This window comes from Haliotis rubra, unplaced genomic scaffold (assembly GCF_003918875.1).
Source record: "Haliotis rubra isolate DU_JTF1 unplaced genomic scaffold, ASM391887v1 Scf116, whole genome shotgun sequence".
Classification (NCBI taxonomy): domain Eukaryota; kingdom Metazoa; phylum Mollusca; class Gastropoda; order Lepetellida; family Haliotidae; genus Haliotis; species Haliotis rubra.
Genome location: NW_025765070.1, coordinates 730,861 through 751,487, shown reverse-complemented (window position 1 = coordinate 751,487; position 20,627 = coordinate 730,861). Strand labels below are relative to the sequence as shown.

The window sequence follows — 20,627 nt, the reverse complement described above, 5'->3', positions numbered from 1 at the left end:
ATTACAGGAAAGTGCACGGCCCACAACATGACGTCCAGATTGTGTTTGCAGCAAACATTTATCATAACGGTTCAAGAATAATTAACTCATAACCTAGTGATGTAAAATCTACCTTAAACAAAAGTTCCCCTGCATATTTCCTGTTTGTGTGTTTAAGTATGGCAAAACATTGTGAAGTTGATCATTCAAATGATGAAAATGTGCTCTGCATATGTCCGTTTACCAAATCGACTATATTAATTATGGAAAACAAACAGTAAATAAATCAATTCATGGGACCATTGTTATGTTTTTAAGTAATTTCTCACTGTTCTTTTGAAATATGAAAAATATGATGACATACGTTACATCATCATAGCCCTCATAGTTATAGCTCCCACTTTGACATGAACAGAATGATGTTTGTAAAATGTTGTCCAGTTTTCACCATGTTAAATGAGTTTACTATTATGGTATTGCAAGTCCTTTCTCTTTACGAGTTTAGTTAACAAGAAATGGTTTCAATGGAATCCTCAAAAATATCGTTTATTTAGATTTCCTAAGATGAAGGCCTTTTTTTATGCAGTTAGTAACAATGTTTAAGATAACACACTATCCAACTTATATCGTTTACTAACTTTACTGAATTCGAAGATACCTACACATAACTTAACATATTTTCTATTTTCAAGTTGATATCAAAATAGATGCTTACATTGAAACCTATAGAACATGGAAACTACGTATGGTACGAGGCCTTAAAAATCAGATCAGACGAAGTTGAATATTTGTTCCTTTAATTTTTCACTGTTTAAGTGAACTTGAAACAATTTTCAGGAGTTGTTCTCTGCATGATGTAGCTTTCAGGGAATGAGTATTTTAACATGGCTGCTAAATAAATGTTTTTCTCCTTACTGAAATACCAATTAGCATTTTATTGAGAAATAGCCTATGGTGTATAATTATTTTTTGATATGATGCAATTTGCCCAGTAGTGTTTGGTACGTGTTCTTAGTGATTCAGCAAGAGCCATGTTGTTTACTTGGTAAATACTACTATGTTGTTCCTCAGCAGATTGAGTACTCCATTCCTCATTCAAAGTATTTGCTCAAGAATTATTAAACAATTATGGACTTTCTGTCTTTGAACTTTTCAAAGCTCTCAATCTGAAAATATTTTGCTTGTTGCCCTGAAATGCTTAAATACGTAAAAAATCACATATTTAATTCATTTGCATGGCAGTGATTCTTGACAGTGATCAGAGTGGCATTTTTGAGCAGTGATTTTTCTATATATGTCATATATGTCTGTATTATATATGACTTTTCCTCTTGATGAAAGGCTTGTCACTATAAACATGTCTCTTAAAATTACTGTTTGAGTACTTCCTCTGATCTGAGGAATTTACTCACATGAATAACTACAGAAGCTTTATTTCTGGTTATTTTCACACTCTGTTCATGTTACTTCTGTTGTGAGTGCATACAATAGACGTCAGCATTTGATTCATGCTGTGATTGAATATTCTTGCTATGCTACTTCCAATACATTTTCTTCCAAAACATTTCAATACTGTCATAATTACAATGAAATTTAACTTCTGTTACATCAGTGCCAAAAATCCTATATGTCCACAGAAGTTTTCTTCACTGTCAACTATCCATAACTAGTTGAAGTAGTAATATTATCTCCCTTCCAAACCTTTTTGCCCATGTGCAAAGAAGGAACACCTCTCCAGTGTTTGCTCAAGTTAACATAAAGAAATCCTGAGTTGTTTCATCATGTTATAACATAAGCTACTAGTAGAGTAGCTGGCCATTTGAAGATGGTCAGAGATGCTTCTGGAAGTGCCAATCGACCCGATGTACAAAGGAGTTGAGCTTCACCCAGTGTATTTCTTTCCCACAGGATGATATTTCAGGAGGGGAGTTAAAAAAGATGTTTAATTCAGTCAGTGAGAAGTACCATTCCAGACCACAGGAAAGCAAGTAGCACAATCTGGTGAGTTGGATCAGATGCACAGCCTGGGAGGTAACATTACTGTAGGCTTGGGGTAGGGAGTGTGTGATGGTCATGGTAGGCTTGCGGCGATCGCTGCCACAAAGAAAAATCTATGTTGTTACTTTGTGACAGCCTCAGAAAAAGCAGGTTTAGGTTGGGGTAAACAATTCTGTCAGCATGGTAGGGTAGCTGTGCAGACAAGTATAAGGTTGAAGGACAAAGCTAAGAGCCAATTTCTACAACATCTATTGAACCTCTAACAATTATTAACATGGAACAAAAAATGCTGCAAGGATACACAGACACACCGTGCTAGCACTACATTAGCCAGCATAGTTTCCAGGACATTGATCCGTGCCCTTTCAGTGACTGAACTGAGCCAGTGAAATAGTCTGGAGGAGGCAAAAGGCCAACCACTGACAACTAAAAGAACATGCTTGATGTGTTTGGGGAAGACCATTAGCCTTTGAGACAGCAGAGGATTTCAGACCTGCACTGCCAAGATAAATGGCCCAGTTATTGTTCAGCTTGAGAGCAATTACACTGTTGGATGTGGTTAATATGAGTATTAGCCATTCCAATGGGTGAGGGGAGAAGTTGCACCACCGAGGGCTTACCGTCATTGGTTTGGGTTCCTTATGGATGGGTTGGCTAGACGGCATGTTGGCAACGCTTTAACCAAGAGAGTGCCTGGAGAGGACAAACCCTAACAGGTAACCAGAGTGATGGCTAACACAGGCTCCACATTCCAGCTTGGACACCTTTGCATGGAAAATGGTTGGGAGTTCCATTACTATTAGGCCCTAACCAACGTTGGCAGAAACCAGGCTAGCTACAGCTTGGTGATGGCTACTAAATCCACAATACATGATTCCTGCCCTGTGACAATCACTGGATGGCTAAGGACTGTAATATCCAAAAGTTAACTGAAGCTCCCATGTTCAATGCTTACACTGCTCACTAAATTAGGATTTTGCTATCAGTCCTACATACATGATGGAAGACATCTATCAGCTTTAAGTAAGTGACATATAACCAGCTCTGCAGAAAATTGGTCTTGAGGCTGCAGCTCAGTCAATCATTACTAACTAGGCGCCATCTTGCATAGGAAAAATGGGGAGGGTGCGATTCTTCCCTCATCATAGCATTGGAAGGTAGGTTAACCTTTTGTACCATGTTGTGTGCTAGTGGTTAGGGGTGAACCAGTACATTGGTGCACCACTGCGTCATTCATACGACGATGTCATACATCATATACTTTTTTTTGTGTCAGTACAAAACGATACACTTGTTAAAATATATTACTTGCTACTCTTTCAGTAACAGCACCATCATGTTTTTCAGTCAGATTTGAATGTGTTTTCATTAGTATTTTGTGTGCAGTACTATAGTAGCTGCTACAAACAAGTTTCTTGAGCTAGCCTTTCCTCTGAAATGACCTACAAGTTTCCACTTGATTTGATGTAAATATGTGTGACTTGCTAAGTATCATGTGTTGACCTGTATTGTGATACGTATTGTATCATGACCCTGCTGTAGTGTTTAAACCCCTACTTATTTAGTGCCAGCAACCATGGTAAGAATGTTGAAAATGATATCAAGGCAATCGGAAGTAACCTTATCCAAACCAGAAGTGTACATCACAGCTGGAAGGTAATTTGGGGCTAAAAACTTATAATGATGTCAAATATTGTTGAAATGTCTGCATATATCCTTAAAATTAGGCTGAAAACAGGCCCTTTTAGGTGATTTCAGGACAGTGTACACCTATCATTGGTAAAAACTACTGGAATGATGTTTGAAACAATCAGAAAACACCCAAATGCTAGATTAAAACGTTACTACACAAACTGGACTGGGTGTATGTTCTTGTTCAATTCAGGCGACTGTCAGCTATGAAGGTTATTACTGAACCTCAGAACCCAGAGATCCCTCTGATTTATTCTGGCACTGATGTACCATAGGTTTGCTATTCTAAGCAATTGTCAAAAATTATTTCTCATTGTTTATAATTCAAAGCATACCACCTGTGTCAAATCAGGAACAATCCCACCTACTTTTTTGCCCCAATAATCTGCATCTAGTTGCTGATGCTGGAAAGAAATGAGAGTTTTCTTTCTTCGCAGTGCACAAAATGTTTGGGTAGAATTATAGAAAAACATATCTCATCTAGTTACAGATAGCTGACCCTAAAAGTGTTTAGACTTCCTATGAAAATCCAATGATATATCTAGACAAGCAGCAAAAGATCGAAAAAATTCCCATTCTGAATTACAAAATGTTCAAATTCCTCAGATTTTATGAAAAATAAGAACATTACAATTATCAAATCCGAAACCATTATATCGGGAACAATATATTTTAATATCATGTTATTTTGGCAGCAGCATTAACTATATATATATTTGAGAAAATAACGACCATTATGTAATTGTATAAATGTAATCATTAATGTACAGCAATATTCAATGAAATATTTAAATAAACCTAATACGGTATGTTACAAACATAAGTCGAGATTTTGAATATTATATATATCAAGTATGGTTTACATGATTAAACAAGAAGACAAAGTCATTAAGATCCCCCGCAATGGTAAAATACTCTTATGGATATGTCTACTAGTTATGATTATGTCAAATGTTTTGGAGTGTATACAGCAAAGTGGAAGGAGTGTATTGAAAGGTTTTTAAGATCTGCTCCAGAAAGGAGCACTACCACCAAATTCAGTTGAAGACTAACTTCCCCATAGTCACAGCCTAAGTCATGTTTCCATGGAAACTGCAAAAACTAAAATTCATATATGGGTCTAACCCCCAAAAGGCACATCTAGGGATCATGCTATGTGTACCAAGTTTGATGAAGCTAGTATGTATAGTTTGGAAGATCTGCTCCGGACAAAATGACATCCTCATAGCCACAGCCTAAGTCATGTTTCCATGGAAACCGCAAAAAATAAAATTCATATCTGGGTCTAACCCCCAAAAGGCACATCTAGGGATCCTGGGTTGACATGTGTACCAAGTTTGATGAAGCTAGCATGTATAGTTTGGGAGATCTGCTCCGGACAAGATGACATCCTCATAGCCACAGCCTAAGTCATGTTTCCATGGAAACCGCAAAAAATAGAATCTGGGTCTAACCCCTAAAAGGCACATCTAGGGATCATGGGTTTATATGAGTACCAAGTTTGGTTAAGCTATCACGAATAGTTTAGGAGATATGCTTCGGACAAAGTGTGACGGACAGACAACTTCATTGTTGGGGAGAGATAATAAACAATGTGAGCACATGATATCAGACCATTTGATGTTGGATGCAGTAAGATGAATTGCAAAATAGACATTCTGTCAGTAGGACACAATACTGTGTATTTTGCAATGCTTGGTAAAAAAAGCAGGGTTCATTCTCTGTAATTCCAAGAGTAGAATACCAGGGCCAAATGCACGATTGTAACTCCCATACTCTAACATAGACTTCAGATATTCATAGCGCTAAGATCGCATTGTGTATGTGGGGTGTCATCAAACTGAAACCAATTTTCAGATTTCAGGAATTTGTCTGGAGTTCCAAGTAGTAGCCTTGGCAAGGAAATTGGGTAAAATAACGATACTGTTCAAAATACATTATATTCTGGCCATTGCTTACAAATTCTGTGTGTTGTATATTCTTAACTGGTAGACTGAGCAAAAATGTGCGTACAGCTGGTTGCTATTTCCAGCCTTGTCTATTAGAAGATGCACTCCATAATGTAATCCATACAATTTAACATCACATCTAGTGATATTTTATCTGAAATTACTCATTATTAGACCAGGTTTGTTATTCCTCATTCGTTCACCTGAATTCCAAAAGGGATACAAGGTCATTTTTATACTGTGCTATACTAGATTGACCATATGCAAATGTAAAATTTGGGAGGGCTTTCCACTGAATTTGATTAGGGAAGGCATCTGAAATTTGTTTGTTCGGCAGAGTCTGAGAAAATTCATGCATCCGGTTAAGTGAGGCTTGAGTGTACCCATTGTTTGTTTATTTTTTTACATTTACATTGATTTGATTTTTTTAGAATATAGTCTGTTTACTATAAATTTTCTTTTACGTTCCTCAATACATAGTTTCAACCAGAAGCCTACTGCACACTGCTCTCAGCTTGGCACCAGGGTGCAATATTTTCCCTGCTAATGGTATTTTTAGAGCCAAATGTTGTAGTTGAGTAATAATTATTGCCAGCATGTAAACTAACAAGTAGTAGTATACTCACATTAACAGGATATGCTTGTATGGGATATAGTTTGTGCTCCCTTTGGCTACAGATGGTGTTGCAGTTACCTAAGTTAGAATTCAAACTATTTTAACAGTGTACATGAATATGCAAAACTGTTTTCTGTTCTGCTTTTCATATGTCATCCCTCAGATGCATGTTTTTTTAATTCTCTGGTGGTTATCTCAGGTACCAGGTGTATTAGTTCCGCTTTTTAAGTGTGTCGAAAACCTTGATAGATAGATATCCTGAATATGAAGGAAAACAGTTTGTGCTACAACATTATTTGTGAGTTGAGTTCAAGGAAGTCTTAATGTAGATTCTAACATATTGTGACAACTTGCCCATAAATATCAGTTACATTGTTTACTGCAACCTTTGTTATCTATGTCAGTGTTTGACCGCCTCCGTGGTGTAGTGGTTAGAGCGTCCGCCCGGAGAGCGGAAGGTTGCGGGTTCGATCCCCGGCCGCGTCATACCAAAAGACGTTAAAATATAGTACTTGTTGGTCCCTGCCTGGCGCTTGGCATTAATGGGTACATCAAGGACTGGTTGGCTCGGAGTGAGTATAATGTGTCTGAGTGGGGTATTCATGCTTTACTGCGGCATAGTATCTCAGTGGGCTAGCACTATAAAACCAGCTTCAGTTTGGGCTAGTACAAGCAGCTGCACTTACACATACACACACATGCACGTCATCATATGAGCGAAATATTCTTACAGTGCTTTCCATCAACATTGCAGCTTCCCACCATTTTAACTGCTCAGCAGCCTAAAGCTTGGAGAACATAGCCACTGTATCAGTTGTAAGCATGGCTCTGTGACGTCTTTCAGAACGATGCATTGATAAAGTCATCAGAATTACACAGATGATAGTGGGGATGCTCTTCTAACGCCAATTTTTAATGATGCTTTTTTAAATGGATGATTCAGCCATAAAGGTTCGTGAAGGATCTTCCCAGTATTGTTTAGGTTGGTTCTAAACTTGGATCTGTACTTCATCCAAGACTCAAATCTATGTTTGCCCAACTGTATTATATGTGGTCCCAAATCTCACAAGCTTTGCACCAAGCATCACAATTACCTGGATGGGTATTGTACAGGGTTCCCGAAATTGATTTTTTTCATATTTTAATGGAGTGGATAGTTTAGTGATTATATAAATGCTTGACTATCAATCATTCTGATTCCTTCATCTCCATTACTTTCTACTAAATGTTGTCTTATAATTTTATTAGGTTTTCCTTCCCATGTGAATTTATAGAAGATTCTGGTCAGTTCTTCAATAAATGTCTTAGGTGGATTAGGTAAGGCCTGAAATACATGTACCAATTTTGATAATACTTCTGTATTAATAATTGTTATCTTGCCAATCACAATAAAAAGATTCAGTTCTCTCCCTTGTGTTAAATCACCAAATTGATATATATCTCCCATAAAACGAATTTTCCTTCAAGTGTTAAACTTTGAATCATAGAATCAACCCCTACTGATTTTCAATCCAAAAGTGTGTGAAGAGGCAGTAGTGGGTGACACTTTCAAGGAAGGTTTATTATTTTCTGTGGAACATGATTTCAGTCAGTCTTATTTATTCTGCTGATCACACATTTGTCGTTTTTTAACATTTTTGTTTATTATCTGTGTATTATCTGGAGTATGAGCTACAGGTCAGATGGTTAGACAACATCTACAAGCATCTGTAAACTTCCACCAGGCTACTGGAGTATGAGCTACAGGTCAGATGGTTAGACAACATCTACAAGCATCTGTAAATTTTACCAGGCTACTGGAGTATGAGCTACAGGTCAGATGGTTAGACAACATCTACAAGCATCTGTAAACTTCCACCAGGCCACTGGAGTATGAGCTACAGGTCAGATGGTTAGACAACATCTACAAGCATCTGTAAATTTTACCAGGCCACTGGAGTATGAGCTACAGGTCAGATGGTTAGACAACATCTACAAGCATCTGTAAACTTTACCAAGCCACTGGAGTATGAGCTACAGGTCAGATGGTTAGACAACACCTACAAGCATCTGTAAACTTCCACCAGGCCACTGGAGTATGAGCTACAGGTCAGATGGTTAGACAACATCTACAAGCATCTGTAAACTTCCACCAGGCTACTGGAGTATGAGCTACAGGTCAGATGGTTAGACAACATCTACAAGCATCTGTAAACTTCCGCCAGGCCACTGGAGTATGAGCTACAGGTCAGATGGTTAGACAACATCTACAAGCATCTGTAAACTTTACCAGGCTACTGGAGTATGAGCTACAGGTCAGATGGTTAGACAACATCTACAAGCATCTGTAAACTTCCACCAGGCCACTGGAGTATGAGCTACAGGTCAGATGGTTAGACAACATCTACAAGCATCTGTAAACTTTACCAGGCTACTGGAGTATGAGCTACAGATCAGATGGTTAGACAACATCTACAAGCATCTGTAAACTTCCACCAGGCCACTGGAGTATGAGCTACAGGTCAGATGGTTAGACAACATCTACAAGCATCTGTAAACTTCCACCAGGCCACTGGAGTATGAGCTACAGGTCAGATGGTTAGACAACATCTACAAGCATCTGTAAACTTCCACCAGGCCACTGGAGTATGAGCTACAGGTCAGATGGTTAGACAACATCTACAAGCATCTGTAAACTTCCACCAGGCCACTGGAGTATGAGCTACAGGTCAGATGGTTAGACAACATCTACAAGCATCTGTAAACTTCTTTACCAGGCCACTGGAGTTTGAGCTACAGGTTAGATGGTTAGACAACATCTACAAGCATCTGTAAACTTCCACCAGGCCACTGGAGTATGAGCTACAGGTCAGATGGTTAGACAACATCTACAAGCATCTGTAAACTTTACCAGGCCACTGGAGTTTGAGCTACAGGTTAGATGGTTAGACAACATCTACAAGCATCTGTAAACTTCCACCAGGCCACTGGAGTATGAGCTACAGGTCAGATGGTTAGACAACATCTACAAGCATCTGTAAATTTTACCAGGCCACTGGAGTATGAGCTACAGGTCAGATGGTTAGACAACATCTACAAGCATCTGTAAACTTTACCAGGCCACTGGAGTTTGAGCTACAGGTTAGATGGTTAGACAACATCTACAAGCATCTGTAAACTTCCACCAGGCCACTGGAGTATGAGCTACAGGTCAGATGGTTAGACAACATCTACAAGCATCTGTAAATTTTACCAGGCCACTGGAGTATGAGCTACAGGTCAGATGGTTAGACAACATCTACAAGCATCTGTAAACTTTACCAAGCCACTGGAGTATGAGGTACAGGTTAGATGGTTAGACAACATCTACAAGCATCTGTAAATTTTACCAGGCTACTGGAGTATGAGCTACAGGTCAGATGGTTAGACAACATCTACAAGCATCTGTAAATTTTACCAGGCCACTGGAGTATGAGCTACAGGTCAGATGGTTAGACAACATCTACAAGCATCTGTAAATTTTACCAGGCCACTGGAGTATGAGCTACAGGTCAGATGGTTAGACAACATCTACAAGCATCTGTAAATTTTACCAGGCCACTGGAGTATGAGCTACAGGTCAGATGGTTAGACAACATCTACAAGCATCTGTAAACTTTACCAGGCTACTGGAGTATGAGCTACAGATCAGATGGTTAGACAACATCTACAAGCATCTGTAAACTTCCACCAGGCTACTGGAGTATGAGCTACAGGTCAGATGGTTAGACAACATCTACAAGCATCTGTAAACTTCCACCAGGCCACTGGAGTATGAGCTACAGGTCAGATGGTTAGACAACATCTACAAGCATCTGTAAACTTTACCAGGCCACTGGAGTTTGAGCTACAGGTTAGATGGTTAGACAACATCTACAAGCATCTGTAAACTTCCACCAGGCCACTGGAGTATGAGCTACAGGTCAGATGGTTAGACAACATCTACAAGCATCTGTAAATTTTACCAGGCCACTGGAGTATGAGCTACAGGTCAGATGGTTAGACAACATCTACAAGCATCTGTAAACTTTACCAAGCCACTGGAGTATGAGCTACAGGTTAGATGGTTAGACAACATCTACAAGCATCTGTAAATTTTACCAGGCTACTGGAGTATGAGCTACAGGTCAGATGGTTAGACAACATCTACAAGCATCTGTAAACTTCCACCAGGCCACTGGAGTATGAGCTACAGGTTAGATGGTTAGACAACATCTACAAGCATCTGTAAATTTTACCAGGCCACTGGAATATGAGCTACAGGTCAGATGGTTAGACAACATCTACAAGCATCTGTAAATTTTACCAGGCCACTGGAGTATGAGCTACAGGTCAGATGGTTAGACAACATCTACAAGCATCTGTAAATTTTACCAGGCCACTGGAGTATGAGCTACAGGTCAGATGGTTAGACAACATCTACAAGCATCTGTAAACTTTACCAGGCTACTGGAGTATGAGCTACAGATCAGATGGTTAGACAACATCTACAAGCATCTGTAAACTTCCACCAGGCTACTGGAGTATGAGCTACAGGTCAGATGGTTAGACAACATCTACAAGCATCTGTAAACTTCCACCAGGCCACTGGAGTATGAGCTACAGGTCAGATGGTTAGACAACATCTACAAGCATCTGTAAACTTCCACCAGGCCACTGGAGTATGAGCTACAGGTCAGATGGTTAGACAACATCTACAAGCATCTGTAAACTTTACCAGGCCACTGGAGTTTGAGCTACAGGTTAGATGGTTAGACAACATCTACATGCATCTGTAAACTTCCGCCAGGCCACTGGAGTATGAGCTACAGGTCAGATGGTTAGACAACATCTACAAGCATCTGTAAACTTTACCAGGCCACTGGAGTTTGAGCTACAGGTTAGATGGTTAGACAACATCTACAAGCATCTGTAAACTTCCGCCAGGCCACTGGAGTATGAGCTACAGGTCAGATGGTGAGACAACATCTACAAGCATCTGTAAACTTCCACCAGGCTACTGGAGTATGAGCTACAGATCAGATGGTTAGACAACATCTACAAGCATCTGTAAACTTCCACCAGGCCACTGGAGTATGAGCTACAGGTCAGATGGTTAGACAACATCTACAAGCATCTGTAAACTTTACCAGGCCACTGGAGTATGAGCTACAGGTCAGATGGTTAGACAACATCTACAAGCATCTGTAAACTTTACCAGGCTACTGGAGTATGAGCTAGACAACATCTACAAGCATCTGTAAACTTCCACCAGGCCACTGGAGTATGAGCTACAGGTCAGATGGTTAGACAACATCTACAAGCATCTGTAAACTTTACCAGGCTACTGGAGTATGAGCTACAGATCAGATGGTTAGACAACATCTACAAGCATCTGTAAACTTTACCAGGCTACTGGAGTATGAGCTACAGGTCAGATGGTTAGACAACATCTACAAGCATCTGTAAACTTCCACCAGGCCACTGGAGTATGAGCTACAAGTCAGATGGTTAGACAACATCTACAAGCATCTGTAAACTTCCACCAGGCCACTGGAGTATGAGCTACAGGTCAGATGGTTAGACAACATCTACAAGCATCTGTAAACTTTACCAGGCCACTGGAGTTTGAGCTACAGGTTAGATGGTTAGACAACATCTACAAGCATCTGTAAACTTCCACCAGGCCACTGGAGTATGAGCTACAGGTCAGATGGTTAGACAACATCTACAAGCATCTGTAAATTTTACCAGGCCACTGGAGTATGAGCTACAGGTCAGATGGTTAGACAACATCTACAAGCATCTGTAAACTTTACCAAGCCACTGGAGTATGAGCTACAGGTTAGATGGTTAGACAACATCTACAAGCATCTGTAAATTTTACCAGGCTACTGGAGTATGAGCTACAGGTCAGATGGTTAGACAACATCTACAAGCATCTGTAAACTTCCACCAGGCCACTGGAGTATGAGCTACAGGTCAGATGGTTAGACAACATCTACAAGCATCTGTAAATTTTACCAGGCCACTGGAGTATGAGCTACAGGTCAGATGGTTAGACAACATCTACAAGCATCTGTAAATTTTACCAGGCCACTGGAGTATGAGCTACAGGTCAGATGGTTAGACAACATCTACAAGCATCTGTAAATTTTACCAGGCCACTGGAGTATGAGCTACAGGTCAGATGGTTAGACAACATCTACAAGCATCTGTAAACTTTACCAAGCCACTGGAGTATGAGCTACAGGTCAGATGGTTAGACAACATCTACAAGCATCTGTAAACTTCCACCAGGCCACTGGAGTATGAGCTACAAGTCAGATGGTTAGACAACATCTACAAGCATCTGTAAACTTCCACCAGGCCACTGGAGTATGAGCTACAAGTCAGATGGTTAGACAACATCTACAAGCATCTGTAAATTTTACCAGGCCACTGGAGTATGAGCTACAGGTTAGATGGTTAGACAACATCTACAAGCATCTGTAAACTTTACCAAGCCACTGGAGTATGAGCTACAGGTCAGATGGTTAGACAACATCTACAAGCATCTGTAAACTTCCACCAGGCCACTGGAGTATGAGCTACAAGTCAGATGGTTAGACAACATCTACATGCATCTGCAAACTTCCACCAGGCCACTGGAGTATGAGCTACAGGTCAGATGGTTAGACAACATCTACATGCATCTGTAAACTTTACCAAGCCACTGGAGTATGAGCTACAGGTCAGATGGTTAGACAACATCTACAAGCATCTGTAAACTTCCACCAGGCCACTGGAGTTTGAGCTACAGGTTAGATGGTTAGACAACATCTACAAGCATCTGTAAATTTTACCAGGCCACTGGAGTATGAGCTACAGGTCAGAGGGTTAGACAACATCTACAAGCATCTGTAAACTTTTACCAGGCTACTGGAGTATGAGCTACAGATCAGATGGTTAGACAACATCTACAAGCATCTGTAAACTTCCACCAGGCCACTGGAGTATGAGCTACAGGTTAGATGGTTAGACAACATCTACAAGCATCTGTAAATTTTACCAAGCCACTAGAGTATGAGCTACAGGTCAGATGGTTAGACAACATCTACAAGCATCTGTAAACTTCCACCAGGCCACTGGAGTATGAGCTACAGGTCAGATGGTTAGACAACATCTACAAGCATCTGTAAACTTTACCAAGCCACTAGAGTATGAGCTACAGGTCAGATGGTTAGACAACATCTACAAGCATCTGTAAACTTCCACCAGGCCACTGGAGTATGAGCTACAGGTTAGATGGTTAGACAACATCTACAAGCATCTGTAAACTTTACCAAGCCACTAGAGTATGAGCTACAGGTCAGATGGTTAGACAACATCTACAAGCATCTGTAAACTTCCACCAGGCCACTGGAGTATGAGCTACAGGTTAGATGGTTAGACAACATCTACAAGCATCTGTAAACTTTACCAAGCCACTAGAGTATGAGCTACAGGTCAGATGGTTAGACAACATCTACAAGCATCTGTAAACTTTACCAGGCCACTGGAGTATGAGCTACAGGTTAGATGGTTAGACAACATCTACAAGCATCTGTAAATTTTACCAGGCCACTGGAGTATGAGCTACAGATCAGATGGTTAGACAACATCTACAAGCATCTGTAAACTTCCGCCAGGCCACTGGAGTATGAGCTACAGGTCAGATGGTTAGACAACATCTACAAGCATCTGTAAACTTTACCAGGCCACTGGAGTATGAGCTACAGGTCAGATGGTTAGACAACATCTACAAGCATCTGTAAACTTTACCAAGCCACTGGAGTATGAGCTACAAGTCAGATGGTTAGACAACATCTACAAGCATCTGTAAACTTCCACCAGGCTACTGGAGTATGAGCTACAGGTCAGATGGTTAGACAACATCTACATGCATCTGTAAATTCCACCAGGCCACTGGAGTATGAGCTACAAGTCAGATGGTTAGACAACATCTACATGCATCTGCAAACTTCCACCAGGCCACTGGAGTATGAGCTACAGGTCAGATGGTTAGACAACATCTACATGCATCTGTAAACTTTACCAAGCCACTGGAGTATGAGCTACAGGTCAGATGGTTAGACAACATCTACAAGCATCTGTAAACTTCCACCAGGCCACTGGAGTTTGAGCTACAGGTTAGATGGTTAGACAACATCTACAAGCATCTGTAAATTTTACCAGGCCACTGGAGTATGAGCTACAGGTCAGAGGGTTAGACAACATCTACAAGCATCTGTAAACTTTACCAGGCTACTGGAGTATGAGCTACAGATCAGATGGTTAGACAACATCTACAAGCATCTGTAAACTTCCACCCGGCCACTGGAGTATGAGCTACAGGTTAGATGGTTAGACAACATCTACAAGCATCTGTAAATTTTACCAAGCCACTAGAGTATGAGCTACAGGTCAGATGGTTAGACAACATCTACAAGCATCTGTAAACTTCCACCAGGCCACTGGAGTATGAGCTACAGGTTAGATGGTTAGACAACATCTACAAGCATCTGTAAACTTTACCAAGCCACTAGAGTATGAGCTACAGGTCAGATGGTTAGACAACATCTACAAGCATCTGTAAACTTCCACCAGGCCACTGGAGTATGAGCTACAGGTTAGATGGTTAGACAACATCTACAAGCATCTGTAAACTTTACCAAGCCACTAGAGTATGAGCTACAGGTCAGATGGTTAGACAACATCTACAAGCATCTGTAAACTTTACCAGGCCACTGAAGTATGAGCTACAGGTTAGATGGTTAGATGGTAGACAACATCTACAAGCATCTGTAAATTTTACCAGGCCACTGGAGTATGAGCTACAGATCAGATGGTTAGACAACATCTACAAGCATCTGTAAACTTCCGCCAGGCCACTGGAGTATGAGCTACAGGTCAGATGGTTAGACAACATCTACAAGCATCTGTAAACTTTACCAGGCCACTGGAGTATGAGCTACAGGTCAGATGGTTAGACAACATCTACAAGCATCTGTAAACTTTACCAAGCCACTGGAGTATGAGCTACAAGTCAGATGGTTAGACAACATCTACAAGCATCTGTAAACTTCCACCAGGCTACTGGAGTATGAGCTACAGGTCAGATGGTTAGACAACATCTACATGCATCTGTAAATTCCACCAGGCCACTGGAGTATGAGCTACAAGTCAGATGGTTAGACAACATCTACAAGCATCTGTAAACTTCCGCCAGGCCACTGGAGTATGAGCTACAGGTTAGATGGTTAGACAACATCTACAAGCATCTGTAAACTTTACCAAGCCACTGGAGTATGAGCTACAGGTTAGATGGTTAGACAACATCTACAAGCATCTGTAAACTTCCACCAGGCCACTGGAGTATGAGCTACAGGTCAGATGGTTAGACAACATCTACAAGCATCTGTAAACTTTACCAGGCCACTTAAGTATGAGCTACAGGTCAGATGGTTAGACAACATCTACAAGCATCTGTAAACTTTACCAGGCCACTGGAGTTTGAGCTACAGGTCAGATGGTTAGACAACATCTACAAGCATCTGTAAACTTTACCAAGCCACTGGAGTATGAGCTACAGGTCAGATGGTTAGACAACATCTACATGCATCTGTAAATTCCACCCGGCCACTGGAGTATGAGCTACAAGTCAGATGGTTAGACAACATCTACAAGCATCTGTAAACTTCCACCAGGCCACTGGAGTTTGAGCTACAGGTCAGATGGTTAGACAACATCTACAAGCATCTGTAAACTTTACCAAGCCACTGGAGTATGAGCTACAGATCAGATGGTTAGACAACATCTACAAGCATCTGTAAACTTTACCAGGCTACTGGAGTATGAGCTACAGGTTAGATGGTTAGACAACATCTACAAGCATCTGTAAACTTCCACCAGGCTACTGGAGTATGAGCTACAGGTCAGATGGTTAGACAACATCTACAAGCATCTGTAAACTTCCGCCAGGCCACTGGAGTATGAGCTACAAGTCAGATGGTTAGACAACATCTACATGCATCTGTAAACTTCCACCAGGCCACTGGAGTATGAGCTACAGGTCAGATGGTTAGACAACATCTACAAGCATCTGTAAACTTTACCAGGCCACTGGAGTATGAGCTACAAGTCAGATGGTTAGACAACATCTACAAGCATCTGTAAACTTTCACCAGGCCACTGGAGTATGAGCTACAGGTCAGATGGTTAGACAACATCTACATGCAGCTCATCTCCATGCTTGATGGCCATGTGTGTGCGACCTCTTACAAAATGTCTCACTGCCAACAGACATCAATGGTGTTAGAATAATGAAATTAATTTAATTTACACTGGTCACCTGTCTTGCTGTCAGTGGGTGAGTGAGTGAGTTTAGTTTTACGCCACACTCAGCAATATTCCAGCTATATGGCGGCGGTCTGTAAATAATCGAGTCTGGACCAGACAATCCAGTGATCAACAGCATGAACATCGATCTGTGCAATTGGGAACCGATGACATGTGTCAACCAAGTCAGCGAGCCTGACCACCCGATCCTGTTAGTCGCCTCTTACGACAAGCGTGGGTTACTGAAGGCCAATATTCTAACCCGGACCTTCACGGGTCTGTCAGTGGAGTCCTGATTCACGTTCCTCTTTCTTAAAAGCTTTGGTTCAGTCAGCTAAATGAATGTCAGGCAAATATCAACTGGAGACCCGAGACAGATTTGGTGATGGCTCAGTAATGGTGTGGGGTGGCATCACTTTATATATTTATTACATCCAGAGAAGACTGGGCAAACATTTTGTCTTTTTTGGAGGACTCTGCCTGAGCTCACTGTGCACAAATCCTCAACGCCCACCTCAAGCTGCACAACATCCACAGAATGCCATGGCCTACAATGATACACAACAGTTCCCCAAATGAATACATGGGGTGGTGGGGTAGCCTAGTGGTTAAAGCGTTCGCTCATCATGCCGAAGACCCGGGTTCGATTCCACACATGGGCTCAATATGTGAAGCCCATTTCTGGGTGGCTGCAGGAGGATAAGCCGACCCTCAGTTTGGGAAACTCATATGTAGTGTGGCATGTAGAGTAATTGAATGTTTGATGAACATTGCAAGAATACACACGACTGATCCAAATTGTAAAATTTCCCATCGTACTCCTTCAAGATAATAGAGGGGTGGTGGGGTAGCCTAGTGGTTAAAGTGTTGGCTCGTCACGCCGAAGACCCGGGTTCAAATCCCCACATGGGTACACTGTGTGAAGCCCATTTCTGGTGTCCCCTGCCGTGATGTTGCTGGAATATTGCTAAAAGCGGCGTAAAACCAAACTCAGTCAGTCAGTCAAGATAATAGAAGTAATAGGAATAGTCTGCTTATGTGGCGCTCATTTCCAGGCACATTACCTGCTCACTGCACTACTATCCCTGGTCACAGGACACCATTGTACTATCCGATACTTTTTCAACTCCCTGGGGATCATACAGCCATGCTGCCTGTTAGGTGCAATGAACTAATCACTCACATTGCTATCACATCCTCATGGGTACCCATTTTACAGCTGGGTGAACTGAGACAATGTTGATTTAAGTGTCTTGTCCAAGGATACTACGCAAATGTGCCTACCTTGGGAACCGAACCTAGGTGCCTCCATCCGGGCCTGCAGCATGATAGGCAGACGCCTTACCACTGCACTTTTGGACTCAAGATCATTTGCAGGATATGTTTGCAATGTTGACAATAGCAGATGACCCTGCCTAGATGAACACAACCAAGCCAGGCAACAACTGTACTGCTTGGTGAGAGTCATCTATGTTTGTAAGGGCAGGTAACATTAGTGGTGTTACATTGTGACAGGCAACAACTGTACTGCTTGGTGAGAGTCATCTATGTTTGTAAGGGCAGGTAACATTAGTGGTGTTACATTAGGACAGGCAACAACTGTACTGCTTGGTGAGAGTCATCTATGTTTGTAAGGGCAGGTAACATTAGTAGTGTTACATTAGGACAGGCAACAACTGTACTGCTTGCTGAGTGTCATCTATGTTTGTAAGGGCAGGTAACATTAGTAGTGTGACATTAGGACAGGCAACGACTGTACTGCTTGCTGAGTGTCATCTATGTTTGTAAGGGCAGGTAACATTAGTGGTGTGACACTGTGACAGACAACAACTGTACTGCTTGCTGAGTGTCATCTATGTTTGTAAGGGCAGGTAACATTAGTGGTGTTACATTAGGACAGGCAACAACTGTACTGCTTGGTGAGAGTCAAATATGTTTGTAAGGGCAGGTAACATTAGTGGTGTTACATTAGGACAGGCAACAACTGTACTGCTTGCTGAGTGTCATCTATGTTTGTAAGGGCAGGTAACATTAGTGGTGTTACATTAGGACAGGCAACAACTGTACTGCTTGGTGAGAGTCAAATATGTTTGTAAGGGCAGGTAACATTAGTGGTGTTACATTAGGACAGGCAACAACTGTTCTGCTTGCTGAGTGTCATCTATGTTTGTAAGGGCAGGTAACATTAGTGGTGTTACATTGTGACAGGCAACAACTGTACTGCTTGCTGAGTGTCATCTATGTTTGTAAGGGCAGGTAACATTAGTGGTGTTACATTAGGACAGGCAACAACTGTACTGCTTGCTGACTGCATCTATGTTTGTAAGGGCAGGTAACATTAGTGGTGTTACATTGTGACAGGCAACAACTGTACTGCTTGCTGAGTGTCATCTATGTTTGTAAGGGCAGGTAACATTAGTGGTGTTACATTAGGACAGGCAACAACTGTACTGCTTGCTGAATGTCATCTATGTTTGTAAGGGCAGGTAACATTAGTGGTGTTACACTGTGACAGGCAACAACTGTACTGCTTGCTGAGTGTCATCTATGTTTGTAAGGGCAGGTAACATTAGTGCTGTTACATTGTGACAGGCAACGACTGTACTGCTTGCTGAGTGTCATCTATGTTTGTAAGGGCAGGTAACGTTAGTGGTGTTACATTGACTCAGAATTGTTCATATGTTTAAAAGAAAAAGATATCAGGTTGGGAAAGCCTTTAAGAATTTTTCAGAAGCTGTATGATCTAGGAATCTGAGACATTGATATGTGTTTTGTAACAATACAATTGGATGGCAGTAAAAAGTGACATTGAACACAATTCACTCACTCACTTACTCATTGGCTTACTCTGTCACTTACATTGACATCTGTATATGCTGACCCAACTAGACCGTAAAAGCAAATTAACAGATACAGTCTCTTTACTTTATTGCTAAGGATTTCAGTATATTTATCAAATTCGGCTCACTTTGGAACTTCCTTTGAACAATAGTACTTGCGTAAAAATAGGAAGTTATATACATTTGTTTTATTTGTGATGAAACATTCCTGCTAAGTGAAAGCTTGGTTGAGAATGGCCAAAGGTTGGGTGGGTGCCAAATATCTGTTTTGATCAAGCTCACTGTGTCTCTCTGATGATGTCTGATTGCTGCTCGGTCAGTCTCTAGTTTAGATAACTTAACATTATACAGCAATTGGGGTTTCTGGTTCATTTGCGTTGTATATTTGAAGGCAGAACTTATTGTACATGGATGTTTTTCACATATGAACTGTTTTGTTATAAGGAGTTTGGATTTGAATGAGGAAAAAGTACTCATGAAAGGTCTCAAAGAAATGCAGCCAACCATATTTTCTGGTATTGCATGTGTTGGGCTGGAAATAATGAAGAATCAGGAGAAATAGCTGTAGAGAATGAGGCATGTTTCCTTCTTGGTGTGAATTTCTAGTCTGACCTGCATGATCCCCAGATCTGTCACCAGTAACCATGTCCTAATAATGTTTGCCTTTAAATGCCTTTTTACAATGATGAATAAACAAGAGGTTGTTTCTGTGACATTAAACAAACTAGTGATTGAGCAGTAATCAGACAGGAACAGTATGTCTGATGGAAGCTCTTCTCCAGGTGTTGACGCTGTCTGGACTTTGTTCAGGACTGACAGAGGCAGTGGTCATCAATCCCTTCGAAGTTGTCAAAGTGAAGCTGCAGTCAGAGAGAAACTCGTTTCCCAAGGTGAGGTATTCTAACTCCACCTCCATTTCAACAAGAATGCAAGGATGACCTTACACTGTAAATATACAGAAACAGTGTGATAATTGTTGAAGATCATAAATATGCATGGGTGTAGAGTCATTTCTAAAATATTTTGTTATTCATAGTGCATTGTAATTTTAGACAATTATCATTTTTTGTTCATTGTCATTTTTTAACGTGTATCATTTCTGGATGTTCTGGTGTAATGTCATTTATATTGGATGGTATCCTGGGCATATACGTGAAGTATGCCTAGCCACTGTTCTTGATTGTTATAGAATATTGC

The 20,627-nt window shown here is 41.0% G+C and overlaps 1 protein-coding gene across 2 annotated transcripts in view; it reads left to right on the top strand.

Annotated features, from left to right (window-relative positions):
* LOC124256112 (mitochondrial 2-oxodicarboxylate carrier-like) overlaps positions 1-20,627 on the top strand; it is a 53,815-nt gene that overhangs the window by 10,901 nt on the left and 22,287 nt on the right. For both annotated transcript variants that reach the window (XM_046690061.1, XM_046690070.1), the window contains exon 4: positions 20,213-20,320. In XM_046690061.1, coding sequence (XP_046546017.1) covers positions 20,213-20,320 — 108 coding nt within the window. The remainder of the gene's footprint in view (positions 1-20,212; positions 20,321-20,627) is intronic.